Source organism: Larus michahellis, chromosome 11 (genome assembly GCF_964199755.1).
Source record: "Larus michahellis chromosome 11, bLarMic1.1, whole genome shotgun sequence".
NCBI classification, from domain to species: domain Eukaryota; kingdom Metazoa; phylum Chordata; class Aves; order Charadriiformes; family Laridae; genus Larus; species Larus michahellis.
In genome coordinates this window covers 7,955,179-7,982,773 of record NC_133906.1, presented here as the reverse complement: position 1 = coordinate 7,982,773, position 27,595 = coordinate 7,955,179, and the positions used below count along the sequence as shown (strand labels likewise).

General features: G+C 38.8%; 3 protein-coding genes across 7 annotated transcripts; 2 read left to right on the top strand and 1 right to left on the bottom strand.

The window, feature by feature from the left end:
• Positions 1-6,046, top strand: CCNG1 (cyclin G1). Of its 4 annotated transcripts, XM_074603500.1 has the most exons (10): positions 1-213; positions 937-1,200; positions 2,274-2,527; positions 3,123-3,201; positions 3,284-3,382; positions 3,609-3,803; positions 3,884-4,099; positions 4,475-4,583; positions 5,342-5,440; positions 5,799-6,046. In XM_074603500.1, the coding sequence occupies exons 2-6, from the start codon at positions 937-939 to the stop codon at positions 3,798-3,800; spliced, it is 888 nt and encodes a 295-aa protein (XP_074459601.1). In that variant the 5' UTR covers positions 1-213; the 3' UTR covers positions 3,801-3,803; positions 3,884-4,099; positions 4,475-4,583; positions 5,342-5,440; positions 5,799-6,046. The 4 variants fall into 4 exon arrangements, with proteins under 4 accessions (XP_074459601.1, XP_074459602.1, XP_074459600.1 ...); XM_074603501.1 differs by lacking the exon at positions 3,884-4,099; XM_074603499.1 differs by lacking the exon at positions 3,884-4,099 and having other exon boundaries at positions 4,475-5,440.
• Positions 5,064-11,957, bottom strand: NUDCD2 (NudC domain containing 2). 2 transcript variants are annotated; one of them, XR_012589439.1, is made up of 5 exons: positions 11,676-11,938; positions 10,900-10,948; positions 9,455-9,606; positions 6,644-8,481; positions 5,064-5,512 (listed from the first exon to the last, which is right to left on the bottom strand). XR_012589439.1 is itself a non-coding variant. In XM_074603502.1 (4 exons), exons 1-4 carry the CDS (start codon positions 11,862-11,864, stop codon positions 8,398-8,400), a joined length of 474 nt encoding a protein of 157 aa, XP_074459603.1. In that variant the 5' UTR covers positions 11,865-11,957; the 3' UTR covers positions 5,064-8,397. The 2 variants fall into 2 exon arrangements, 1 of the variants encoding a protein (XP_074459603.1); XM_074603502.1 differs by having other exon boundaries at positions 5,064-8,481; positions 11,676-11,957.
• HMMR (hyaluronan mediated motility receptor) lies at positions 11,948-26,433 on the top strand. Its single transcript, XM_074603496.1, has 18 exons — positions 11,948-12,122; positions 13,230-13,328; positions 13,956-14,032; positions 14,873-14,953; positions 15,720-15,908; positions 16,225-16,311; positions 16,840-16,940; positions 18,156-18,230; positions 19,201-19,379; positions 20,225-20,373; positions 20,689-20,903; positions 21,525-21,641; positions 22,478-22,636; positions 24,080-24,232; positions 24,340-24,439; positions 24,681-24,857; positions 25,390-25,552; positions 26,264-26,433. Exons 1-18 carry the CDS (start codon positions 12,077-12,079, stop codon positions 26,281-26,283), a joined length of 2,187 nt encoding a protein of 728 aa, XP_074459597.1. The 5' UTR covers positions 11,948-12,076; the 3' UTR covers positions 26,284-26,433.
• The last annotated feature ends 1,162 nt before the right edge of the window (positions 26,434-27,595 follow it).

Sequence of the window (27,595 nt, the reverse complement as noted above, 5' to 3'; positions counted from 1 at the left end):
CCCGGCCCGGGCGGAGCGGATACCGGGACGGGTTGGGTTGTCTGCTCTGTCTGTGGGCTGGCGGCTGTATGGCGTTCTCCCGGAGGCCGCTGGTGCCTGAAGAACCGGGCAGCACTTTAGAGTGACCGCTCAGCGCTGCTACGGCTGTCACCGCGGGTCACACCGGCTCGGGGCCCTCCCCGCGAGAGAAGGCAGCAGGGCGACAGGGACAAGGTAAGGGCGCGAGGCTGGGCCCCACCAGTGGCCGGTTTGGGTTCCTCCGCGCCGGGCCTGGCCCACCCGTGGGGCGGGCGTGACTCCTCTGTCCTGCCGACGGAGCTGGCATGTCCCTCGCCCGCCGGCGGAGCACCTGAGGCGCCGAAGGACAGGCCCGGGCATGTCCCGGGGAGGCGGCGCTTGCGCGGCTCCGCCGCCGCCGGGCCCTGTCGGACTGTGGGACTAGGCTGTGGGGCCTGGGGGGTGCCGGCGTTCCCCGGGGTCCGACGGGCCCCGGCTGTGAAGCGCTCTGGCCTGATGCTGTGCTAGCAGCCGTGTCACCCAGTGCCCGGGGTGGGCGGTGTAACTCTGAAATCTGAGTTGAAAAATATTATTGCGGTGAGCAGCGGGGCAGCTGCACCCTCCCACCGCCCCAGCCGCCGTGCTGACGGGCCTGGGCAGGCCCAGCTCGCTCTGTACCGCGGAGCTCCCCGGCCCGCGTACGCTGGGCTGCCCGTCACCAGGCCCGGCGCTGGGGCCGCCGGTGTGTGTGCCCCTGCTGGTGCATCCAGGTGTTCCACACGTGCTGCTAATTGGCAAAAGTACTCAGACTTACAAATGAGTAGTTCGCATACTGACAGAGAAAGGAAAGTTTCTATCTTTGCTTTAGAGACAACTATAACTTTGTAAGTTTTTCCTCTTTCAGCTGTTGGATACACTTATATTTGTTTCTCCTAACAGATGATTGAAACACTTGTAACTACTGAAGCTCAGGAACTGCTGTACCAGCTCACGGCCCTGTTGGAACAGGAGTTAAGATGTCAGCCAAAGGCCTCTGGCCTGAGACTAATCGAATCTGCTCATGATAATGGCCTCCGAATGACTGCAAGGCTGCGAGACTTTGAAGTGAAAGATCTCCTCAGCTTAACTCAATTCTTTGGCTTCCATACAGAGACGTTTTCACTAGCTGTGAATTTCTTAGATAGATTCTTGTCAAAAATGAAGGTAAGGCTTTTTAAAGTATAAGCTCTCAGTCGTTATCTTCTGCTCATTGCAACCTTGTTATAAGTTAGAACATCTTGGGTTTAGGTGACTAAAGGTTAAGCTCCTTCCAGAGATTCTGATTGTGCAAGAGCTAAAAAATGGCTTTCCCTGTTCCGATTTTAGTATTGTTAAGAAAGCTCTTTCCCCTGGAGAAGAGAAGGAAGAGGGCATCAGTTTCAACTTGAGGATGTCCTTAGGCTTGGAAATGCAGGCTGTATTAATGGATTAGATCAAGACAGATTGTCTTGCCTGTTGCATGTATACGAGAACACCTTAAATTACTTCTTATTTTACTGCTGTTTCAACCTACCCATAAGCCTCACGTATATCAAGAGGCTTGATGCTTTTCAGCACTCGGAATCTGGTAAAACATTTAGTTAGCACTCCATTCTACCGTGAGTATGTGGCATGCTGACCTCATTGTTTTTAATCGTCTAACAAGACAGGATTATTGCTATGCTATGTGGTCAAGAACAAAAGCTTGTTTTCCTTGTGTGTTAAAACAAAAACGAGAAAGCTAGATGGAGCGGATAGGAAAATAATTATTTGAAAGACTTCTGAATCCAAAATAAGCAGTAAAAATGGGGACTGTAGTGCCTATGGATTAAAATAAGTCAGTTTATGTATATATATATATGTACATATATATAGAAAAGAGTAAAAAAACCCATTTTTTTTACATAAGCCAATATATACAACACTTCAAGTCCTAAAAGCTTCTGATTAGGCTATTATAGAACCTCATTAAGAAACCAGTTCTATCTCAATCAGAATGTATTGTTCTGCAATCTTTCTATTTAGATGAACAAGGCAGAACTTGTGTGTTATGGTCTTCTCATTTAGTTAAATAAAGATAAGTACGTAAGTAGATAAAAGACTGATTTCTCAGTCTTCAAAAAACAGAACAACCCTCCCCGTGCCCCACAATTTTTCCCTAAAATACACTGGTTCCTATATAGTTTGGTACTCACATATTGAAATGGCTGATCAAAGGCCTTCCTCTTTGAAAGTAACAACAATTTACTTTTCTATAGGTACAGCCTAAACACTTGGGCTGTGTTGGACTCAGCTGCTTCTACTTGGCTGTGAAGGCATCAGAAGAAGAGAGAAATGTTCCCTTAGCCACTGACTTAATTCGAATAAGCCAGTATAGGTTTACTGTTTCAGATCTGATGAGAATGGAGAAAATCGTATTGGAGAAGCTGTCTTGGAAAGTCAAAGCTACAACAGCCTTCCAGTTTCTACAACTATATCATTCGCTCATTCATGAGAATTTAAGCTGTGAAAGGTAAAATATCTAATACTTATTTTGCTATGACTGCATATGATCAGGAAGCCTATGTAGAAAAATAAGCAGGGAAATCACTCGAGTAATTGTCCTTTCTATACTTAAAAAACCCACAAACTTTCTCCCTTATTGGTACATATCATAAATGCAAACATCTATGGTTTAATATTATTTTAATTTTAAATGTTGTTTGCATACAGTGGTCTGAAGACCACTCTCGGAGCCAAAAACCAAACTTGCTCAATAACAATGGTATAATAAATCTCTACTTTTGCTGTACTAAGTATTGCTTCAGTGTAAAGATTTCAAAATCTGGCTTAGAAAGAGATTCCTTTTGCTAGTAAGCATTAAAATTCCTTGTTGGTGAGCCTATTTTGACTATGCTACTCTCCCCAATGTAACACAAGATTTATTTTTGGCATTAGGACTGCCAAAACTGAACACCTGTTTGACTGTAACACTAGAACTTCTGGGACAAATGAGGCCTTTGTTTAGATAATGAACATTCTCGCTGCTTCTCTGAGTTCTCAGGGTGGTGCTGCCTTGATGAAGCTTGCCGCCTTCTTATACATTCATTCATCTGTCTTTATTATAGGAGAAAATACCTTAATTTTGAGAGACTTGAGACCCAGCTTAAAGCATGTCACTGCAGAATCATGTTTTCTAAAGCCAAGGTAAACTTCTTGAACGCTCAAAGACAATGAGACTACTGAAACGTAACAAAGCAGTGTTTAAAAGTGTTTTCTCTCTCCCCAGCCTTCTGTCTTGGCAATGTCTATTATGGCACTAGAGATAGAAGAACAAAAACTACTGGAGTTGACAGAGGCATTGGAATTTCTGCAGTTGCATTCCAAGGTACACATAGCTAAAGTTTCAGGGAAGGAAGGAAGAAAAATGTATGCAAGAGCCTATGTAGTGGGGAAGTGGGAGGTCCATTGGCATACTGACTTCTTTTGTGACTTTGTTGGGACTTTTTCCCCACTTGGCTTGGGATCTTTGGCTTCCTATCTTATGTGAAGCTGAAAGTACATGTATAAAACAAGGATTTAACCAACATATGAGATTCTGTCTTGCTATTTAGATAAACAACAGAGATTTGACCTTCTGGAAGGAACTGGTGTTGAAGTGCCTTACAGAATATTCCTCGAGCAAGTGTTCCAAACCAAATGTCCAGAAATTAAAATGGATTGTTTCTGGACGTACAGCACGGCAGCTTAAACATAGTTACTACAGAATAACACACCTTCCTACAATTCCAGAAACCAGCTCATAATAGGTAACTCCTTGTAAAATCATCTTCTGATAATGTAGAAGTAATTAGCTGTTAACGACCTCAAAGTTTCTTATTCCGTATAGGTAACCTCTTGAAGACATATAACATAAACGTAGTAGGCCTGTCATAGAGGCTGGTCTGTTGTCGTGTTCATGCTTGAGCGAGTGCTGTACCTAAAGGAGTGGCAACCTAATATATGAACGCTGGAGAAAGAACTGATCCTCTGGTGTGCTGTGGGAGCAGAAATGTGTTCTACAGACATTGGGACCTCATTCAAACTAAAATGTGGAGTAAAACTGGTAAAAAGGCAGATAAAAAAACTTGGCTTGCTCCTATACTAAAAAGAATCGGCTAAGAGGAAACAGTTGCCTATTAGAATGAGTTTCTTGTAATCATTCACTTAAGCCACTTAAAAGGAAGACAGTTTTAGAGTTTTGCTTGTATAGCTGTCTGTTTAGTAAAGTCTAAAAACTGTAATTCAGTTATTCTTATTACTGTTTTTTTGCTCTGTAGAAATTGTGAACTACTTCATTATCTAGACTTTAATTCCAAAGGCTACACATTTTCTGTAACGGCTGTCTTGTTATTGTCTGCTATATTAAAGACTGATGCTTTGTTTGGCTCTTACAGAAAGCCCTTCAGTTGACTTTTTGTTTTGTTTTGTTTTGTTACAGGAGTACAATAAAACAAGGAGAGAACCATCCTGTGACCTTGTCAACAGACACATGAATATTTTGGAAACATGAGCTTAATAATGAAGAATTCAACTCATGGAAAGAACATGTAATGCTTCAGACTAAAGATCCTTCCAGCAAATGTGTTCTTTTCATGATGATTACAATATTCAGTGTCAGTTTTCAGTCTTATTTGTTAGACTGTTTACTGTTCAGTGAAATACCACAGTACCAATACAAGGAATTGTAACACCTTATAGTTTGTAGAGCAGTTTGTGTAGTCTAACCTTGGTTTACTGTAACTGCAGGTGCTGAATTATATATTTAATTTTAAAAATCTGTTTCACTTTCCAAAGGTTATGTGACAGTAGGAAAACATCATGTGCAGTAGTACAGTGCTGCAGTGTCTCAACCAAACTAAAGACTAATCCTGCTTGATATTGATGACAATAGCAAATGCCTGTCAGTCCCCCTGACACGCTGTTTGGGCAGTGTCATATGTCCATGTGTTCCTGCTGGGCAGGGCACTGCCCTTCTCTCCTGGACACTGTGATACCCACTGAACACGTCAAGAGCCAGAAGAACGTGCTAGAGCAGAAGAAAAAAGAAACTTTATTTCGTTACCTTATAAAAGGTAGTCACTAACACAGCATCAGGAACTTCAGTATTTTGTAAGAGGTGTAGTTTACTGAGATCACAAATTATTTCACAGTGTAAAAAACTTGATGATACATAATGAAGGCTGAAGGAAAGTAGTGGGGTCATCAGTTCGACATCTGATGACAGTTTTTCGACTGACATCAGTTTTTCAAAGTTTCACTGAACAAGGGGTAAAAATGCTGATGCTGAATAGGTACTTTTTTACAGGCACAGTAGGAGCAGGGCTAATGCCCCATCTTGCCCTGTACATAGGAGCAATCTAGTTGAGAAGCACTGAAGATTGCTTCAACTCTGATCTCTTTAATGGTAAGCTTCACAAAATACAACTGCGTTTTCTGAAGACCGGGTCAGTACTTGAGGCATATCATGCTTCTGGTGCTAATGAGGAAGTGAATATGAGAACGTATTATTGTATGTAAGATGAACAGAGGGGCTGGGGGGATGTTGCTAATGACCTCTTGAATTCTGCATCACATGGTGGAGCAGAGGCTGTTAATAACTGATTGCTATATGAACCGACTTAGTGAAGAAGGAGAGATCAGAATGTTCTGCATAGCGTGGGCTTAGATGTTAGCCAACCAACCCTTTCCCCTTGATGGTAATAGCTAAGGGGGTAAACTGTTATTTGCATATCTCAAACTAAATTAAATTAAACCTTTCACAGAAGACTTCATACCAAAGCTGTATACTGGACAAATGAAGCCACCACATGAACCCATGGCAGTGATTGCATTGTATAACATCAAATTAGGTTTTGCATCTAACAGTGCTATCTGTGCATTGTGCTGGCCTGTGAAAAGCATATCTGTGATTCAGACAAAGGTGTGGCCAGCCTACTGGAGAGGTGGAGAAGATGCAATTCTAAATGTCATGTCTCAAGATGCATACCTTTCAATTAAACATTGAAATGTGCTTAACTGAGTAACTTTTTTTTGCTGTTTGTTATAAAACTTCATGGTAGGAAGTCTATTATATCTGAACAGCACCTGGAAAACTTCCAGGCTGTAGGTAAAAGATTACAGAGATTTTTTTTAAGAGGTTGAGGCTGCATGGGAAAGGCTAGAGAACCAACAGGAAAATCTCAAGGTGCTCGATTAAAATTATTTCAACTCGGCCCATGATTACTCTAAATCCTTTGAGATATTAAAAGTGTCAAGATCGAGAAGACTGACTAAAGTAGCTTTAACTGTTCAAATTTGACTTCAACCCTCTTCTGTTATTTATCCAATAGTACATATCACGTGTTTCTGTACATTGCAGCAAATACATGGATGGTGCTTGCTTAAGAGAATCTTGCACTCAGATTTCTAATTCCAAGATTTGAGTTTTTGCTCTTAGAACTGAAAAGGTACTAATTAAGGAAAGTCATAGCATCAATATAATTTTATTTTCATCTACATTCTTCCAAAATTAGAGGTCTACTTACAGTAGACGATAGAGGTAGCTAACCAAGTAGTTCAAACCTTTCCTCTTAAAAACAATTCAGAGCTGTGATGCCTGAATACATACCTCACAGTTCTCTTTCCTTCACATCAGCCTTGGACTTAGCTGCAGGATGACTCTCATGCTACTTCATAAAGCAGAAAACAAGGGAATAAAGTTTAGCTTTGAAAGTGCATATGGTAAATGTAAGTTCATGCACTGAAGTGTCAGCTGCCATTCTAAACTTCTGCTCTAAGCAAGAGACATACAAAACCATCCTGTGCAAATCAACTGCTGGAACAAAAAAAGCCAAACAACTGTTTCACTGGATATAATGTTGCATCAAAATGATGACATTCACTTTTCTATCTTCCCTCTGTCTTCAGTTGCTTTTGCAGCAGTCTCCTTCGTTTCTTAACTATACCATCCACCTTCTATACTAGGATCGTGGTAAAGACAAAACTCCATAGCTATAAATCAACGTTTGGTACCATGCTACTTTCCTTTGTAGTTAGGCAAGTTCTCTAAACCCCAAGCACAGCATATGGACTTCCTTTACGTTCTGTTAAAGATGACTTGGGTAGAAGGAGCACACTTGATTACCTCAGGAGTATTAATGCTTGCTTGCTCACACAACAAGCAAGCAGTGGATATAATTACAATGAAAGCATTCATCCTCAACCTTTGCTTCATTTTTGCCATATGCCAACTGAAATAACGATACAATTTTAGAAATAAGGCTCAGCAGTATGACGTACAGCTGCTGGCAATTTATCTCCTCTAAGACTTCTGCTTGGGACTTAAGTATAGACAGTAGTTCAGTGTTCAGAATTCAACAGGATTTGGCAATTGTGTTTTCTTCCTGTGGTAGTCTGTTTGACACAGCCTCCATCCTGTGTAATGCTGTGGTTGGAGTGCTCTCAGCTGCATCCTTAACCACGAGTAGAAAACTCCCGATACATAATTGGCACATGCAAAATATCCTATCATGCAGCAGCTAAGTTTAAAATGTGGCTATTATGTTTAAAAGTATCAACTTTTAAAATTTACAGCTTCTTAGATACATCATCAACAACTTGGGCTACATGTCAGTAATGAACAGGTGCAAGATACCATTTCCTACTTAGGTACTTCCTATTCCTTTCAAAAGCCATATCTCCTTTCAAAATCTTAGATATTTATACTGAAAGGCTATATTACATTAACACGTAAAATTATTTATATCCAGACTTTCACCTGACCTTTCAGTTTTCTAGTATTGCTTACCTGGTAGCAAGTATTAATCATTAGTACTATATTTGGCTGCACAGTGGATTGTAAAACCTTATCTGAGGCAGGATGCAGTAATGTCTTTATTTAAGTAAGTCACTTTTTTAGAATGAGATTTATGAGTTCTCAGAGGACTACTACAGAGGGAAAGTGTAACTGTGGCCATCCTTCCCATTGCAAGTTAAGAGAAAATATTAAATATCTTGCTTATAACATCTGTTCTTCAACAGTGAATAAGATATTCTTGCATAAAGAGAAGTGGTGTATTTATAACTGACTAGTTTACTCTGGTGGTTTTTTTTTAAAAAAAAACAACCCAAACCCAACACTCTGCTTAAAGATGTTACTTTATGTACACCTTTCTCTATAGTTTGTCATTTAGTACTAGAAAGTTATTGCAGCTTATAAATCAGCTGATAACACTTTGTCTTCATTCTACTGGAAGAGATCTTTCTCTTCACTGAAGTAATTACTTGACAATAATCCGTTGAAGAGATCACTGAAGTCTTCAGCAGTTACATGATTCCAGTCCTTAAGTCTGTAATTCCCCCCAAGGAACACAGATGAACAGTTTACTTCTCAAGACTAGAAAAGTCTGGCCCTCCTTTGCTGTAATTTCCAGAAATTTCTGCTCCGCTGAAATCAAATCCAGGGTTCTGATGGAGGTAAAAGAAAAGTTTAATAGACAGATTATTTGTAATCAAAATGTTTAAAAAAACCAAACAAACAACAAACAAAAAGTCCAAAATGGCTTCTATTAATAGTCTGTAACAAGGACGTACAAAGATCAACTTGTCATCCATTTGTCATGGCACTGAAGTTCTTGGAAAATACATCAACAAATAAAACTTAAATTGTCATAGTTTGATTGCCTACTGCTGAAGTGACTTTGTAATGCTGTTCTATGTTGGCAAGCAGTTATATCTCCCAGTAAAGAAACATCAAAGAAAGTTTAAGAAAAAATTCTGGCTTCTGGTGTCCCTTGAAACTCCTATTTGAAAATATAAGTACCTGCTGTGTTGGATCATAAGTTTCATAAAAATTATGTTCTTTGTTGCAGGATGTAGCATGCTGGTTCAGTTGTTAAGTAGTAATTCTGCAACTCTGCAGACATGCATAGGAATAGTTGCATGCTAAAGGTATACCAAAACAATTCAAGCAATTTTAGTAAAAGGGCAAGGAGAATATTTTCCAGCTAACTATTCTATATCATCTGATGTTATAAACAAACATATTTAATAGACCTTGATGTAAGAAGTTTGTTGTAAATACAGCTGTTACAATTCTAGATAATAACAGCAATTGTGTGTAGCCTAACTTAAAAGTTTAGTATTATGCAACAAACCCTAAAACAGCAATACCCTTCTCCCAACCTCATCCTAACTTTTCACAAAACTGTCAGACAGACTACAGACAGAACAACCTCTTGAAAGTACGCTGATAAAGCCCCGTAAGCATGCTATATATATATATATATCTTTATGTATATATATCTGTACATATATTTTTACATCTTAAACTGTATGTTTCCATGGCACTGGACAGCAGAACAATTTTGCTCAGCTTTCATGGCCTAACCTCTGTGTGCAAACACAAAATATAAGGAGGAATTATGGTCCTTTAACTTGCCTCTCTTTGGAATCGCTCCAGTGTAAGTTTTCTTTGCATCTGGTCCTGCACCCAAGGATCAGCAGCATATTCATTTTCTAACAGAGATGTCCAACAATTTCCAGCATCTCGATTTGTCTTCATTAGAACAATTCGTATCAGCTTCCTGTCTTCTATTGAATTAAAACAAACACATAAAACAATCATTAAACTCAGTCCTATGTGCTATGGTTTTTTGTTGTTTTGGTGAACTCACCGTTAACAAGCACAGGATTTTTTTGGTGATGTAATTTAAATTCTTAATGCCAACAGGGTTATTGATAAATAAACAAACGTTCACAAGAAACAGAAAGGCTGAAGGAAAGATAGCGTATACAGCCATCTTTCCCCTTTCTGGCCTGTAAAATGCTGAAGCTGTTTTTAAGGTTTTAAAACATAGTTCACAAGTACTTCTATTGCAAATATACACTAACCTTTTAGAGAGCTTCACAACAGAGAAAAGATTTCATCTATTAATATATACAGCTCAGCTAAGGCAACAACGAAGGATTTGAGGTCAGGCTTTACAGAGAGTTATTACCAATAAAAGCCATAAGTTTTAGCAACATATGGAGGTATAATGAATTTTTTTTAAACACAGACAGTACGGTTATAAACAATGTATTGCAAGTACCTTTCAAAGTTAACATGTAGGATGTTTAGTTCTACTTAACTGAATAAATACAACATTATAAAGTGTATTTTGAAGATTATTCCCATACTGGAAAAGAGTAGGCTTCACTTCACTATGTTTGTTTACACTTCTAGTTTTCATGCTTAAGTTACTAAATCATTAACCAATATTTAGAACAAATATTGAATGGAAAACAAAATCCACCATTGGAAAACATTAAGCACAATCCACAAATATGATTGTCAAAACGCAAAATATTGAGAACACTTTACAATATTTATGATGCAACGATCAGAGAAGCTTTTTTTGCTCATTATCTGTTGTTGGTACCTTAGTGTGATTTTTAGATTGCTTTTTGATTTTCTTGGACTGTAGGTTTTGTCACCCATCTCAGAAATATAATGCACATAATGTCACCTATCACAAGAATATAATGCAAAAGAGAAAGAGAAAAAAGAGAAGTAACAATTATAGAGAGGCACAGACCAATAACTGTACCATAATTGTACAGCTTTAACGAGGGTTTCCAAAAAACTTCTCAATATATGGAAGTGTTTTTAATCCATTGACTATTACCTTCCAAGATATGGCATTTTTCCATTAACCTTAATCTCCAGGGCTTTTGTGCTATCTCAGTTCCTTAGTCTGGCAATAAGGATTGTCTTTTTTACGAAGCTACGTACAGGGAAGAAAGTAATCTTTCCCATTTAAAAAACAAAAAGGGTAAACTCTTCTGCAGCGTATTTTGAGAAGTTCTACTGCCCTCATAATGTCATCAGATGTAGGTTATTACCTAACGTCCACGTTCCTTCATCAGTTATTGTAGAGTCGAAAAGTTTACCCTGCAAAAAACATGTATGCTATTACAAAACAGGAAAACCCCATCAGTAACCAGTTCATATGTCACTGTGAAGTTTTGCTCACAACTTACCTTGTTTTCTACTGAAAATGAACAGGGTGATCTGGCCCTATGTATAATCTTACTTGCACATAGACGATCAAAGAATTATTTTTTGTTACACAACTTTTTTTTTTTTTTAATGAAGCATTTAATACAGTAAAAATAGCTGTCACAGTTTCAGTATCTCAATTCATTAAAAGGGCTTGTGTTTCTCAGAGGGTAATGTCACTTTTAATAGAGTTGCCATGAAAAAGCCAGTGTTTCTGCCAAGGGTAACATACAGCTATGGAGCCATCTATATACATTATGCTACAAAGAACCGTTTGCTACCAATGTGAAAGTAAATCTCTGAACTTATCATCTTTATTTTTCCTATCATAGAATCGCTTAGGTTGGAAGGGACCTTTCACATCATCTAGTCCAACCATCAACCTAACTCTGACAAAAACCATCACTAAACCATATCTACCGTCTTTAAAGATCGTGCAGTTAGACAAAACTGTTTCTAGTATGTTCCATGTTTGATTTACCAAAATCTCGATATTTAAAGAAGAAAAAAAAAAAGGCACAACGCAGACAGGTATTTTTAATCCCCTCGGGAGGCAGCGAAGCGCCCTCAGACCCCGGGGCCCTCACAGGCCTACCGCCCCCGCCGGGCCGGCCCATACCTGCAGCAGCTCCTGGCCCCCCACGGAAAGCGCGATGTGCCGGCTCTGCAGGCTGCAGCGGACGTCCTTGGCCCGAGTGCCCGGCGGCACCCGCACCTCGATGAACACCTCCTCCAAGGTCTGGTACCAGCGGCCCCAGGGCGTCCCGCAGGGCACTACCCCGCTACGCTCCTCGAAGGGAGCCGACATGGGGGACGGCGGCCCCACACCGCAGCACCACCCTGCGCACGCGCGCAGCGCGAAAGGACTACCCACCCTACGCGCCTGCTCCGTGTCCGCGGCGCTGATTGGCCGAGCCAGCCCGCAGCCGGAGAAGGTGATTGGTTGCTCGCGGCGCGTGGTGGTGGCCGTTGGTGCCTTTGAACGCTGAGGCGGCCGCGGCGCGGGGGGTTCAGTCTGCCATGGCCTTCTCCAGAGCTCCGCTCCGCCGCTTCAACCACAGCTCTGGTACGTGCGGCCCGGCTTCGGGTGGTGGAGGGAAGGGAGCCTGGGGCCTTCCTAGTCGTGCCTGAGGGAAGGGGAACTGGCCTGCGGTTGCCTCAGTGCGCCCCAGAACCTTTGCTCCCCCCGTGAGGGGAGTTGCCTGTAACAGCATGTGTGAGGGCCTCTTGTCTGAGCGCTTGTAGGAGTCTCCTTCTGAGGAGGAAAAATTCCGACTTCATGTCGAATCCTGGTCGTAAGTAAACGGCTACTAAATGTAGCAGTGAACATATACCTATATGCACGTATTAAACAAAACAGTGATAAACCAGTGTTTTTCTAACCTTCTGGTATTGTGATACAAAGCTACCAAAGAAATGTACTGAACCAGTCATAACTGAAGCTACTCAGGGCGTTTTCTAATGTAAAAGTTTCTCACGATGACTTTTTGGCTGTTGCTGAATGCCTCTCTGCTATTGTCACTTGTTCTCATAATAAATGAAGTTGCTCTTATTTGCAGAAAGCTGAAGCAAGTAGGTAAGCATTTATTGGGCTTGAGACCACCCGACTATAGCGATAATTGTATGAAGAATTTGTAGCCATCTTGTTTCTCTCTGCTGTTTTGCTTAAAATGAATTATTAAAAAACTTTATTTTTTAAAAATGTTTAAGTAACTTAGTTCTTTGGAGGAAAAGTTTGGCATTCAATAACATCTAAGTAGCTTTTTCTAAAAAAGAAGTAGTTTTTTTTTAAAAAAAGGTTTGCTTTTTAGCCTTTAATACTTTAGACTGGCTCTTTCACCAATTAAGCATCAAGATCCTCTAACCACTTGGGTTTTCTCTTTATGGAAGTTAATGCACAGCTATCACTAATAAGATGCCTTGCAATATTGTATATCTAAATCTGTTTCTAATTTTATAGTGTGATAAAAGAAGCCCTTCCCACACTGTGCGCTGTATATTTTCTTCATGTTTAGGTGGAGGATGAGGAGAACTGAGACTCCAGTTGTTTGTTTGCTTTTCTTTTTGTTAAAAGGATTTAACTTAAATGCATTGCCAGGTTCAACTCAGTAAAATTGAAAACCATATCATTTACCTTAACAGTTTTCTGCTGTTCTGAAAATCTCATTTCTAGTATGTACCCCACTGCAAGGATCCTACGATGTTAAATCTTCAGATGCACTGAAAAGTTCTCTGCCCTCTGAAACATGTCAACGGGTTAGGAAACAGAAGAGTAAGTAGTCTTAAAAGTTGCACAGAACACGGTGGTATGCTATTTTTGAATGCTACAATTGTTAATGCTTACATGCTGTTACTGCTGTGTTCCTGTTTAGAATTTGGTTTACGTTGTGGGATCTCTCTGCCTATCTTACAGCTCAAGGAAATAGCAGCTATAAAAACATGTCTAACTGAATCTTCAAAAATAGCTTTATATGTGACTTCTGCTAATTAGGGGGACCTCTGGAGGTCAAAGAAATTATTTAACTACTTCATTAATCTTGTTTTTACTGATATTTTCATGGGTTTTTCAGATATAGCACATGCCACAGTTGAAAACTGACAGCATGGATCTGGATGGTGGGGGGGAAACTTGGCAGAAGCTGAATTCTCAAAACTGACTCTCATCTGGTAGTCTCTCTCTAAACTCTCTCAAGTGCTCAGATGACTAATATTCAACTGCTGAATTATAATGAAATAAACAGCTGGCATTGGGTTGTGAAGTGGATAGTCTAATAACCAGGTGGCATTCTGTCTTTTCTATAAAAAGCCAATTGATCTTGTCTAGTGTGGTTAAATTTTTCCCTCACCATGTGCATGCACACCTTCTTCCTTCACCATTCTTTTCTATGTCCTTCTGCAGGTGAGACAAATCTGAACAGTGAGAAGAGTGCACCCACCCCTGTAACTGGAAGGAGACTTGCATCTCTCGGATCAACAGTAAGACTCATCTATGGTGTCTGTAGCACTATTAAATTCCAGCTAAAGCTCATTGTGACTAGTTAAATCATATAGCCACTTTATACAGTTACTACTAACCTACCTGAGTAAACCATAAAAGACGTTATTGTGCCTGTATTCCTTAATAACTCAGAAGGAAAAATGAAATTGCAGAACCTTTGGAAATTGTGTGATTGGGACTACAGAGTCTTCAGTGTTACAATGTTGTGGGGTTTTGCCTCTTGCTCACCACGTAATTATGGTGTACCTGCTTCTTTTTAAGAAGACCGTGTTTCTGCTTTCGTACAGTGGACAGGGTATAGCAGAAACCTAGTGGTAAAAGAAACAAAGAGCGGATAATACTGTATATACAGGCTCTCAGGGCAATGTGCAAGGATATGGATTTGAAGATGCATAGCTTAACCAGTTGAAAAACTATAACCCTGACTTACTAATGTAGTTTACTAGTACTCCTGTGTAGGATGTCCTGTTGTAGGATGAAATTTTGCAAACCAACCTGTGGTTAAGAGATTAAAGTGTTTTTTCTGAAGTTTAGGGGGTGCTAATGTCTCAAAGTTTCTTAGTCTCCTTCCTGTCACAATGGTTATGAGCTGTCTGTTCGGAGTAATGCTTATGAGAAAGTACAATGGTAAAACCCATCCTACCCTGATACTTGTCTGCCCTATGTGTGGAAGAGAGCTGTTTGCTTTTTATTTTGTTTGTGTATCTTTAATAGTATTGTCTATATGAAGGCATCCACTCTTATATTTGACTGGGTTGTTAAACTAGTATGCAGCTAGAGATCAGTTTAAATATTTCTAACACATCTGTTTTCAAAAGCCAGTTAATGCGACTCTGAAGCCTAAAAAAGACTTTATCCTTATGAAAGAGAAAAAGAAACAGAAGACACTGGAGAAGGAGGTACGAATGCATTATGGGAGTGCAATCCTGTAATGTTTCCCACTTACCATAATTAAACACACAAGCTGGTAAAATTAACCTCCTTTGCATAACACAGCATACAAATAGTTTGCAAAGAGCCCTGTGTAGAGCAGAGATTATCAAATGTTGTGGTGTGTAGAAAACATTGGGTTTGTTAACGGAATTGCATAAATTCCTACTGATCATGAACAGCTATGCAACCAGTTTTGTTTTGTTGTTTTTTAAAAAAGGGGGGAGAACCAAGTCCTAAGTTCTCTACCCTAAAAAGTTTCTGTTTTATTTAACAACTGTTTGCTGAGACTTTTGTTTAATACTTTACATAATTTTAAAATGTAAGAGGCAGCTAGCTTTTCCTTATCAGTACACTTCTGTGTACTAATCTATGCCTCATGTCTCAAATGTCACATTCTGTCTTTCCATTCCACAGCCAAAGAGGAGAGTTGGCTTCTGTTGCAAGTTGAAGCTAAGAGTGTTCTAACTTTAACATGTTGTATTGGCTAAGTAGCACAAAATAAGTCAGATGAAATGCTAGGACTGCAAATGTATGGTGTCTAATAATAGGTGTTTGTGGTGATTCTGTTCTCTGCTTTCCTGTGAATGACATAATTGGAAGATACGTATTCTGAATGAAAGTTAATACAGTTTGGATACTTAGCCTCTCTAAGAAAAATGACAGATATAAACTAGTGATGTTATTTAAGAAGAATAATAGTAGGAAATAAAGGAAATACCTCTTTTGTTTTAGATTCGTGCATTAGTGAGAGAGCGTGGAGAGCAGGATAAAAAACTTAAGGCTCTGGATGAGGATTTTGTTAAGATGGAAGCAAAGCTGAGTGCTGCAGTTCAGGAGAAAACATCTCTTTTGGCAAATGTTGCATGCCTGAAAAAACAGCTTCTGGAACTAACAAGAACTAACGAACTACTAAAATCAAAGGTATTCAGACAAATAACAGCAAAGTCAAAGCAAATATGTGCTTATTAAGCTCCCTGGGCAAGAGGAAACTTTAGTTGCTGCTCAGAATCTATTTTCACATTCCCTGTGTCCCTTCATTGCCATAGGGATAGAGCATGTCTGGTTTGGGATCTTGTGCACTTCCTTCTAAAGACAGGGTGGGACCTCCTAACGCCTGTCTCAAGGATGGGTAGAAATCAGTGTTATGTGTGGGACGGGGACACTTTTAAAACATTGTTTGAAGAGTAATTCATATGAAGAAGCTAAGCTTAGTGGGTTTATGTTCATCTCTAATAAGCTGTCTGAAGATGGCGTGCAGAAGAAAATGAGCAGCCTGTGCATGGAGTTAATGAAGCTCAGAAACAAGAGGGACGCTAAGGAAAAGGTATGACCATTTGCATTGCACAGGGTAGTAATTCTGAGCTGTTCAGGAGCAGGCAATGAAGTGCTTACAACAGAATTGCAGATCATGTTTTATTTCTGTCCTCAGCTTGGTAGATTATTCTATTTTCTGTAGAGTGAAAATAGAGAAAGAGAGATCAAATGATGAGTGTTCTTGATTTTGCTGTTGATGTGCAGAGTAAATCTGAGTTCAAGTAAGGAAGCCTAGAAATAACTCTGTCACAATATCAATCTGTTGGTCAGACTATTAGTTTCTTTGAAAGCTGGTATAGTTTGAAGCTCTTAAACACGTTTGCATTTTTTGGGGTGTAGTGGTTGTTTTTGTTTTAACAAAGGGCTGATATCTTTACAGAGGGATACTTTGAATCACATTGAGCATAGTAGCAAGTGCTAGCATTGAATTGTAGTTATGAATTAATTTCAGTTTACTACTGTCTCTTAGACAATTGATTTATTTTTCTACTAAATCTCATTTTGGTGCTAACATGTGTTTTTTGTGTCTTTTTTTAAGACTGCACTTGCAAAGCAGGAAAACATGGAAATGAAGCTGCAGGAAGTGCAAAGGAATCTAGAGCATTCAAAAGGAAAAGTAGCACAGTTAGAAGAAAAACTGTAAGTAGTAAGGAAAGGAATTGACCTAGATGACATTACATCATCTAGCTGTGCTTACATGCTTATACCTTACAGTAAGCATATAGTTTAGGGAAAAATACACACTGTCTCCTTATTGAGAAGGAACAGAAATAATTAGTGTTTGTGACCTGGAATAAATTTGATTGATGAAATTTTAGGAACTGCTGTATTCTTATAAAATGAACATATACAATATTGTTCCTCTAGTGTATCTAACCTTTTTCCAGAAGACAAACCATATCATCTCAACTCTGTCTTCCAGCGTGGTACGGGTGGAGTTCTCTTGGCTATGGGGTGAGGAGGGAAGACATGTATCTTGAGAAAAGAATTGTCATTTATCTTGGAGCAAGACTTTCATGTAGGTTGGATACTTCAGTGTCTGGCCCTTTAGATGAGTAAATTAGGAATAGGCAAAAAAGAAAAAACATTGGACCAGGGGCTGAGATCCTAATTCAGTAGCCAGGCATTTTACACAGATTCGATGAACATGTGTGTTCTCCAGCGAAGTGTGTTGAAGAGCAGTTGTGGTGTCTTCAGAGTTGCTCCACATTAGCCACATTCTCTCAAGAAAGGCAACTGTGAAGTGTCTTGGCTGTAGCAGCTGTATGTAGGAAGAGAGAGTCCAAATCAACACTTTCTATTCTGCCCAAATAATGTCAGTTGCCGCACAGGAACAGTGTGCTAACATATAGGCTATTTCTGAGGATGGTGACCTAAGAAAGATGAACTTATAAGGTATATTTTATATCAGTTTTGCATGATTGGCACTGCAGCACCCTTCTTATGCTTTCTGCATTTAATTGACATCCAAGTGTTCAAATATGAGCAGAATCTTTATACTTACATTAGAGTTAAAATACACAAAGCTAATAATCCAGGTAGTGCAATTCATGAAGGAAGGAAATGATAATTTGTCTAGCTAATGCAGCTCTTTTAGCATATTTGCTTGTGGCAGGATACAGCTCAGCATCTTTAATACAAAGAAGACCATATGGAACAATTATCAAAAGAGGGTAGAATCACCTCTTAGAGCCAATACCAGTTTGTCAGCCGAACTGGATTATGAAAAGTATGTATTATTACTAAGTTGTGATTCAATAGTTTATTTCTACTTGCTTATCTGTAAACAAATAGCTTACAAGTAGCTCTGAATTTGTTTAAATACATCCATCATGAAAAATTTCCTGGTTTTAGATCTGCTACTGAGAGAGAGAAAGTTGAAGAAAAGTCTGACACTGAAAAACTCCTGGAATATATCACAGAGCTCAGGTACTAACAAATTGCTCTTGAGTTGGACTGGGTAAGTTAAAAGAGGTAAAAGACAGCCTTGCTTGTGACTGGTGAAGTAGAACCTTGGCAACAATTCTGTTTAACAGTATTAAAATAGAGAGAGGAAAGAAATCAGGTATTTTTCCACACAATGTAAAGGAGTTGTAAAATATTTTAATTATCTTTCTAAATGTGCTTTTTGTATCAAGATTCTGAAATATTTTTTTAACCTGATTTTTTTGTACATAAATCAAGTGAAATCCTTTTCCTCTAAGGTACTGGCAGTAATGTCTTTTATCCCTTGCTTGTAAAACAATGTACAGTAGGGAAAAAAAGCCCTCAATCTTGGATTCCGGTGAACTTTACAATACTCCAATTTGCATTTAAGAGTTGTGATGAATTATGTATGTATGAGCATCAGTCTGACTCTAAAAATCACTAATCTACTGCCTTGTAACCAACTGAAACTCTAACCAGCCTAACTAGGACATTAATGTGTCCCTAGCTGAGAACATGGTAAAAATACAAAAGTATTTAAATAGTTCATTCTCCCCTGCCCCACTGTCAATTTACTTATTAAGAGATTCTTCATTAACATGTGTCTTAAGATTTTGCTTATTCTTGTAAAATCTGGTTTATTAATGTGTATGCTTTTCTGTCAAAACTCAGCTTTTAAAAAAACTGGATGTAGCAGTCATCTGTAAATCAATTATAGTGACTAATTCTGTCTTAAACCATTATATTTTATTTGTGTGATTGTATAAGCTTCTTTTGAAATAAAACATTGATGTTGAAATACACTGCTTTTAATTGCACATTAAGAAAAGTTAATTAAAAAAACTTGTGTGTGGGAAAGTAGGTGAAGGCAGTGTTCCTTTTGGAAACAGGAAGAGTCCCCAAGCATTTTTCCTGTGTGTTGAAGTGTAAGCTTACAAACAAAATTAACAAATACCTGATTTTTCTCCTACAGTAGTGTTGCAGAAACAGTTGAGAAATACAAACTAGATGTTGCCCAGATGGAAGAGATGCTGATAAAGAAAGACCAAGATAATGGGATCCTGAGGGATACCCTCAAAACAAAAGAGGAAGAATCATCTAAACTGATAAAAGAACTGAATGAAAGGTGTCAATTGCTTCAACAAGAAAAAGGTAATAGTTAGTGAGTTAGTGCTTGTATGCTGTTCGCATATGTGGCATCACTCACGTAGAATCATAGAATTGTTAGTTGGAAGGGACCATAAACCTGTCTTAAAGCATCTCAGATGAATTTGTTCTAAAATGACAATTTAGACCAGTTTGTTCCAAGTTAAAAGTCATGTCTCTGAGCTTCAGCTGAAAAGTGAGGCATATTTCTAACAATATGGAAACTACCTTAAATCTGACATCTGCTAAGTCTAAATGTGTGTTTCCTTGGAGGGTTACTAAGGTAATAGTACAGAAATAAAAATTGTTTACCTAGTAGAAATGGCTTTAGTCTGCAAGCTGAACTTGTATGACTTGTTCCTTACTCTTAGCTGAGAAGCTGTACGGTATTGTCTCAATCCACTGTTAGCAGCTGCTGCACAAGTTCATTGAGAGATTGGGAATGTGTCTAGGAATCCTTCTTCATGTCTCTTTCCTCCCCTCCCCCAAAACCAGCGACCCTGCAGCCTGAAACTGGTACTCAAATCTCTGTGTACAGTTGGCTGGTATGTGCTAGTGTTATGTGGAAGAAGCTTTGGGGAAATCATTTAGCTGTTTTTCCCTAGCTATATTGCTGTTTTGGTGAAGGCTAATTGCTTGATTTAAAGACTCTGTTAAAATTTATTTTTAAAATGGTGTACTTTCAGCTGATTTTGAGGAGTTTCCAGATGGGTTAAGGATGTGGTTTGGATTTATTTCCCCCCACCTATCTAAATTTAAAGCTAGAATGGAAGTACTATGAAGAATAGATGTTGTAGTTCTTTGAAGATAGAGAAGGGAACTTGTGTTATATTGGCAATTCCTCTACATAGAGAAAGAGTTGTCTGAGAGCAGAGAAAAACTTCTGAGTATGAATGCTGAAATAGAAGACCTGAAAAAAAAAATTGTCTCAGAAGAACAAGAACACCAAAAGCTTCTTCAGAAACACGAGGAGATGGTCGCTAAGCTGCAGCAAGAGAAGGTAAATACAGACTATAAATTAGTCTAAAAATAGACTTCAATCCCAATGACAGGCACTAAAGGTTCTGATTTTGGTTACGCATGAGATTGCTGTATTATTAATGGTCTAAACTGTGTAATGTTGAAGTGGGTGCTGGCAGGCAGAAACTGCGTGGTCCGAAGTCTCTAAGAATCATAGCTGGTATGATGGGTGTTTCAGTTCTTCCTGTGGATTTGACCTTATTCTTGTGCTTTAAAGTTTGAATACTGCAAATTAGTTTTTAATATCTAGAAAAGTTACTGGTAGTTTTAAAAACTGTGATACTCTGGCATGCAGGAGTCATCTGCATCAATGCATCAGAAGTTACTAGAGTTGCAAGATGAGGTAACAAGTGAGAGACACCTTCTTGAAGAAGCGCTGAATGATACAATGAATGAGCTGAATAAATTACATGCTAAGGAGAAGAAAGCTGAGAAGATGGTGAAGCGGTTGGAACAAGAAATCAAATCTCAAGCTCTTGAACTTGCACAGATGGAAGTAAAGTTGAAAGGGTTTGTGAAATAGCTTTCTAATTCTGAAGCTTTGAAAGGAAAAATGTTAAATCAGTAGCATAAGCGAAGCTTCTGAGCCTAATTCGGGTTTTAAAGATACCTAAACAGGTCTAAATTTATTTCTTGATGGTTGTCGATTATTGATAGTGGTTAGACCTAGTCTAGCTGAGTGATTTGAATCAGTTTTCTATTGTCTTAAAACTGTTTAGTGTGCTTATACTTGCTTGAAATGCCAGTACTGAAGTAATATGCCGTTGCTGTGAAGGGTAGGCTACATGCATGTTGTGTTTGACGTTTCTGACCTGGAGGGGGGCAATGACTAGGAAAGACTTTCAAGCAAGTTGTTTTCTTCCTTTCACATATTGTTAACATATTTCACATATTGTTAGGTGTTCAATCTAGTCTATAGCTATCTTATAAAATAAGGGGAGGGGGAAATGCTTTGTTAAATCTGCTAGGAAGATTGTGCTTTAATACGTGAGAAGTTGTGGCAGAGAAGTTACTGGTTTGTCACAATAAATTTATTGCTGCCACTGCAAGCCTTATCTAAGTGATAACAGCATTTGTTAATGTGTTCAAACCTACTTACCTCCAGTGTGGAATGCTGAATTTTAATTTCAGGAAGAATGCTGAGTTGGAGCAAATCAATGAAAAGCACAGCAATGCTGTTTTGCAAATCCAAGAAGAGCATAGCAATACATTGCACAAACTTGGAAAGACTGTTGCTGAGTTTGAAAGGTATTTAAGTTTCATTAAGATTTTAGGATGGGGATTACTTCTAAGATTACAATAAAATATGCTGTTTATTCATGTACTTTGGTACTTAACACTGTATATGAGCGTTAGTACAAATTAGAGCAGAGGATTTTGTGATGGTGTATTTGATGGCATTAAGATATTCATTTATTCCTTTTGAGTACTAGTCAAGTGCAATGACACACTCAGTATCTAGTTCAGGAAACTGGATGTTTCTTCTTCTGAAGTGTAGCCAATTAGAACACTTAAGTGCTCTTGAATCTCAATGAGAGTTGTAAGTAGTGATGGTGTTTCCTTTGCACTAAAATCTCTTGCAAAAGGACTTCTTGTTTAGGCTCAAAATTGCACTGAATCAAGATTATTTTCCTACAGTTCTTGCAGATCTCTCATCTCAAAATAATCAGGTTGTAGAAGTTCTTAAAAAGTGATACTGTTATTGAGAAGTATGCAAGGCACCCATGAAGGATCCAGTGAGATATTTGCCAGTGCAAGCTGCAGACAGTAGGCCTCTTGGTGCTTAAAATAAGCTTCAGCTATAGTAGGTCTTCTGTGTTTGAAAACATCCACAAAAATGTGAAAAATATCTTTATCGCAGAATTTGTTATAACATTACTGCGTATGGCTTTGTGGATACGTCTGTGGGTTTGGTTTTTTTAACTTTGGATTTATCAGTGCCAGAACACTGCCATATCTCCAGGTTATAAAATGTCTTTTATATTTGTTAGTGTGAGCTTGTATTGCTCTTGTAAGGCCTGAACAAATCAATCTGTATTTTGTCTAAAGTAACAAGATTTTTCTTATTTGCATTGGAATACCAGCTACAAGAAGACAATAGCTGAAGAAATATGCAGTCTTAAACTGGAGAACACCTCTCTGCAAGAAGAAGTTGCCAACCTAACAAAAATAGGCCAAGACAATCTACAGCTGCTTCAGGAAGCGGAGTACACTAAAACCAAAGCAAAAGAAGAATGTGCGAGGTACTAGAGAGACAAACTTTTCCTTAAGCTAAAGTGTGCCAACTCAGGCTTGCTGCCTTAACTAGAACTTAACATGGTGCTCTACCAATAAAAGCAGTATTTGGCTTAAGCTTAAGTTTCTTCCTTTTCCCAGTGCAGAGGGTTGAAAATATTGACAGACAATGTTTATATGCATTAGAAAAATGGTCTGTTCAATCAATTGATTTGGCTTTTTACTTTATGTGGATCACCTAGGAAAAGGAAAATACTTAACTATGTTGGAATATTGTCTCTATCGGAAATATCAGTTATGGTAACTGCTCCACAAATAACACCCACAGGGGCAGACAAACACTTAATGCGGAGCTCACCCTTTGCCACTCTGAATAACGTGTCACCACAAATTCTGCTCACAAGCAGATGCCAATTAACCATCTATGAATTATCACACTGCAGTGAGGTAAACAAAGGCCCTCCCTCTGCCTAATATGAAGCATCACAGTGCAGCTGGTAAGGAGTAACACCCAAGAAGTTGAGTTAGGCCACTAACTGAGGACATATTTCTCTGACTACCTAACAGCAGTTTAATGGTGTATGTTCTCCTTCCAGCTCACTGTACAGAGCATAAGAAAGTCCCTTGCTGTGGGCAAGCAACTATTTGAGGAAGTGGGGGAGTTTGGTCTTAAAAGGTCCCAGTGTACAATCACCTGTATTAGGCAACTGTGGTCACTGCTTGTACATGAGTTGTATTAGGAACATATTGTGTATGTGCTGGAAGATTTCCTTCCCCGCTTCTTTTAATGTAGTTCCTAGTTCGGTTCTGGATTTAAGTCAACAGCTATGCTCTAATCTTTTCAAATGTTGCATGCGGATAAATGATGTCCTCAACTGCATTAGAATGCTGTTTTGGCCAAACTGAATTGGGCATTTCTGATCTTCCCAGCTCTGTCTCTTTTTTTATTTCTAAAATACCTCTCTAAAGTTTTGTGCTGCTTCTGTCTTGTTCACCCATAGCCAGTATATTAAGAACACAACAGCTGAGGTTGGAGAGAGAAGGCAATGCTTTAGGTATAGAGTTTTTGAACCCTTGAGTACATCGACACTGAACAGTCTTGACTAGTGCCTGCTTGAGCAAACCTCTGCATGTAAAGTCTAACTATGAAAGTGTTTTCCACTGAAAGCTGCTGGCATTAAACAGTCATAAATAAGAAACGTATGATCTTTCTTGCTTCAAAAGCACTGTTTGCTTCCTCATAGAAGTTTAAAAACATGGTACATCTTGAACTTGATTGGCTTCTGCACTGTTGTTCTTCTCTTGTAGCACCGTTTGTGCAAACCTGTATTTTAGTTCTACTAACAGCTTTTCAATCATGGTTACTTGTGTTTTTGGATTTAAAATAGTGTTAAAAAATTAAATAAAATAAAATGTAAGAGTTCATTAAGGATGGATGATATTTTCCTCAGGATGCTTTTAGAAGCTGAGACAAAGCTTGCACTGAAAGAAGCAGAAACAAAGAGAACAAAGGAGTCTTGCCTTGTACAAATGACGAAACTTCAGGAAGAACTGGAAGAGCAAACTGAAGATCTGAAAAGACAACTAGAAGTGGAAAGATCGAGGTGACTTTTCTCAAACTAAACCTGCATATTATAGCACATCAGACTTTTAGTGTGAAGTGCTGAGAGCTAACAATGAACATAATGAAACTCCACTTCTTGCTTTTTAGGAAAACCATAAATGAAGATGTGACCTCTAGCTTAAAAGAAGAGATAAAGACCTGGCGTAATCTATACGAAGATTTGCATAACAAAACTAAGCCTTTTCAGGTAGGTTATGAAGTAGATGTTTGTTAGTATCTGTTGACTTGTGCAGTTGACTCAAGCTCTACTCTTGAGAAGTAAACATACTGTTTCCCATTCGAAGGCATTTGTCTGCAACGGCTTCCTAAGTTACTGTCCTTCGAGCCAGCTATTCCCCTTCCCAAACTGATCTTTCTTTGTAGATTTCAGTTCAGTAAAAAGCTGTGTTTAATTTAAAGATTTCTAAAAGGTTCAATATATATTTCAGCAACAACTAGATGCATTTGAAGCAGAGAAGAATGCGCTCTTAAATGAGCACGGTGCAGCCCAGGAAGAATTGAATAAACTAAGTGATGCATATGCTAAACTACTTGGCCACCAGAACCAGAAGCAAAAAATCAAGCATGTTGTGAAGTTGAAGGAGGAGAATACCCACCTGAAGCAGGTTTGTGAAATTAAAAGTTAGAAATCTGTAAGTTATTAATTTCCTTGATTCCTTTGTTTCTCTAAACATTTATAGACTAATCCTGCAAAGTACTTGCTTTCTATGGTTCTTAAATTCCCTGCAAGAGCTAGATTAGAACAAACCGCTGGCCTCCAAACACCAAGAGACCCTGTTTTAATTTTGACTGAATATATGATATGCAGAGGGATCACAAGTGCAAATAACTATGCCTACTCTTAGCTTGGTTGTGTTTTCTTACCTCTCTTGGAGGTTCTGGACTTAATAAACTATCTGCTGAAAGCAGCATCTGAAATTTCAGACTACTGTACTGCTTAGGGCTGTTATACAGCAATTATACAGTGGTGCTGGTTTCTCTACACCTGTATGTTTGGTTTTGGTTTGTTTTTTAACACCACCAATAATTGTTTATGTATGTTTGTGTTTAGCATTAGTCAAAAGGGCTAGTTCAGTAAATGATGAAGCAGGCTTTTCTCCTGTTCTTAATCTAACTTACAAGTACTGTTTTCTTTAGGATGTCTCAAAACTGCGTGCATTGCTAGCAAAAGAAAAGCAAACAAGCAGAAATCTTCAGGAGCAACTATGTGCAGTTCAGGGCATTAGGCGTTTTGATCCTTCCAAAGCTTTCCAGCATGATAGCAAGGAAAATATTCCTCCAAAAACTCCTTTTAAAGAAGGTAAGCTTAGATATTGATGTAACTGTGTCCTTGTACCTCTTAAACTTACCAAAGAAGGTGTGACTGTCTTGCATAGTCTGCTGCAATGGGGAAGGAAGGAACATGGCATCTCTCGTGTGTTTCACAGCAGATGTTGGAAGGTGGCATCAAAGTGTATGGTTTGCTATTGTGCTTTCCAGCCCAGTTTCTTACAGCCTGACCTGAGAGGTGGTGTGTCAGGTCAGGCAACAGAAAGTGTGTTTGACAGGGGGGAAGAGGAAGGAGTGGGTTTGCATGATCTTGCAAGATGTGAACTTTGCTACTGTGTAGCACCTACAACTTTTCTTTCAGTGGAACAGCTCGCTCGTTACAGCTAATCAGGCCATAGGCTGTGACACCTGCTCAGCCAGAGGGTTGAGGCCTGGTTCTTTAGCTGCTACCTAGCACGACGTTATACTGCTGCAGGTATAAAAGTAAGATGCAAAAGGCCTGCGAACGGAGTGGAGGGAAAGATGGCAAAAGCATAGGGATGCATGAAGGGAAGCAGTGTAAGAGAGAGGAGAGCGGGTATAGATATCAACTAGACCTTCATCTTACAGTATGCTCCAGGGTCTGAAATTCTGGCTTGCCCATTATGTGAAGTGCCTTCCCCCTCCCAGCAGACAAATCTTTACCTGATGTGGTGGGAGCAATAGTGAAAAACTCAAACTTAGTAACACTTTTCCATTGCAGGTAATAAAAACAAAATGTAATCTCTTCTTGGTATTAAGAAAAATACCTAAAATCGCAAATAAATTAATGTACTACTACAGAAGACTTCGACTACTTGTTCAAGGTGAACTTGGATGCTGTACATAATGCAAACTAGCAAGAGTACTAGAGGAATGGTCTGAAATTATATATTTTTAGAAAAAAACTATGCTTGGTTATACTCTTACTGAGAAACCATTGGTCACTGTGTGTTCAGGACTCCTGGTGACATCGCTGCATTCTTGCACTCCAAAAAGTGTTCACTGTTTCACTTCTTTGTATGCTGAAGATCCTTAGCTTGTTTTCGACAGTTTAAGTTCAGAAAATGTGAATAAGCACTGGAGAATAAGGATGGCAAATGTAATCTGACCTCATGAAAGATTTATATGCATCTCTCATGTTAAATTAATATTGCTGTTTATGGATCCTTCAATACCAAGGGCAGGAATGCCGCTAAGAGACCCTTTTTCCTCTGCGGCCTACATGATAATAGAACTAATGTAGAAAATTGGACTGATATTCTTAATGGGATCTATATTCAGAATATGCTAATTTAAATCCTGGGGCTAAATGTTGCAGCTGTTGATCTTCAAAAGAGGATTTTCAGGTCAAACTCAAGTTGACTGCATTTACCTAAATGTTTGCATACTGTGGCTAAGATTAGTATCTTAAGAGAAATGTCTATTTTAATAATGCTGTGCTCACTGGACTCTTAAATTGTCTTAATATCTTTGTAGACAGCTGTTGTAACTGATCTATGCTATGTGAAGGGGCGTTAACAACAGAACTAGACTTAATTGGGTGTGTGGATACCCACTGTACACGTGTTCATTGTATGGACTCGAATTTTGGCAAGGTGGAAACAATCTGCTTAATTGCTTCTAATATTAAGAATGTTTTAGCACAATAAAAATTTTTAATTAAAGAATTTGTTTATTTCCTTCACAAACTAGCGATAAAAACCAGAATCAAATTACATAGTGTAATTGACCTAATGTTCTTTGTTCTAGTCTTAAATCTTCGCAACAAAGCCCAATGTCAGTCTTGCCTCAAAGACTATGTACTCTCTAATGTTACAACCATTCTTTAGTTGAACTGTACAACGCATACAACCTGCACTTCCCTTATCCTTTCATTTCCTGTGAGTTTCTTTTAATACAAAAGTAAATACTGGAACTTAAGTGAAATGTAGAACTGTGTTTTTGTTATTGTACCTACTAATATCCTGCATATGGGTGCTGCAGAGAGCCAGTGCACAAAGCTGAGTATGTTGAATATATTGCCATTGATATTGACTTTATAAGCTTACAGAGA

Bases quoted from the DNA above. Each gene is read 5' to 3' on its own strand.
- CCNG1 (XM_074603501.1), top strand. From the start codon at position 937: ATGATTGAAACACTTGTAACTACTGAAGCTCAGGAACTGCTGTACCAG. The intron at 1,201-2,273 runs GTAAGGCTTTTT...ACTTTTCTATAG, and splicing joins GATTCTTGTCAAAAATGAAG to GTACAGCCTAAACACTTGGG. The intron at 3,383-3,608 runs GTACACATAGCT...CTTGCTATTTAG, and splicing joins TTCTGCAGTTGCATTCCAAG to ATAAACAACAGAGATTTGAC.
- HMMR (XM_074603496.1), top strand. From the start codon at position 12,077: ATGGCCTTCTCCAGAGCTCCGCTCCGCCGCTTCAACCACAGCTCTG. The intron at 14,033-14,872 runs GTAAGACTCATC...TGTTTTCAAAAG, and splicing joins TTGCATCTCTCGGATCAACA to CCAGTTAATGCGACTCTGAA. The intron at 22,637-24,079 runs GTACTAGAGAGA...TATTTTCCTCAG, and splicing joins GCAAAAGAAGAATGTGCGAG to GATGCTTTTAGAAGCTGAGA.
- NUDCD2 (XM_074603502.1), bottom strand. From the start codon at position 11,864: ATGTCGGCTCCCTTCGAGGAGCGTAGCGGGGTAGTGCCCTGCGGGACG. The intron at 10,949-11,675 runs GTATGGGCCGGC...TGTTTTTTGCAG, and splicing joins GGGGCCAGGAGCTGCTGCAG to GGTAAACTTTTCGACTCTAC. The intron at 9,607-10,899 runs GTAATAACCTAC...TTAATTCAATAG, and splicing joins TGAAGGAACGTGGACGTTAG to AAGACAGGAAGCTGATACGA.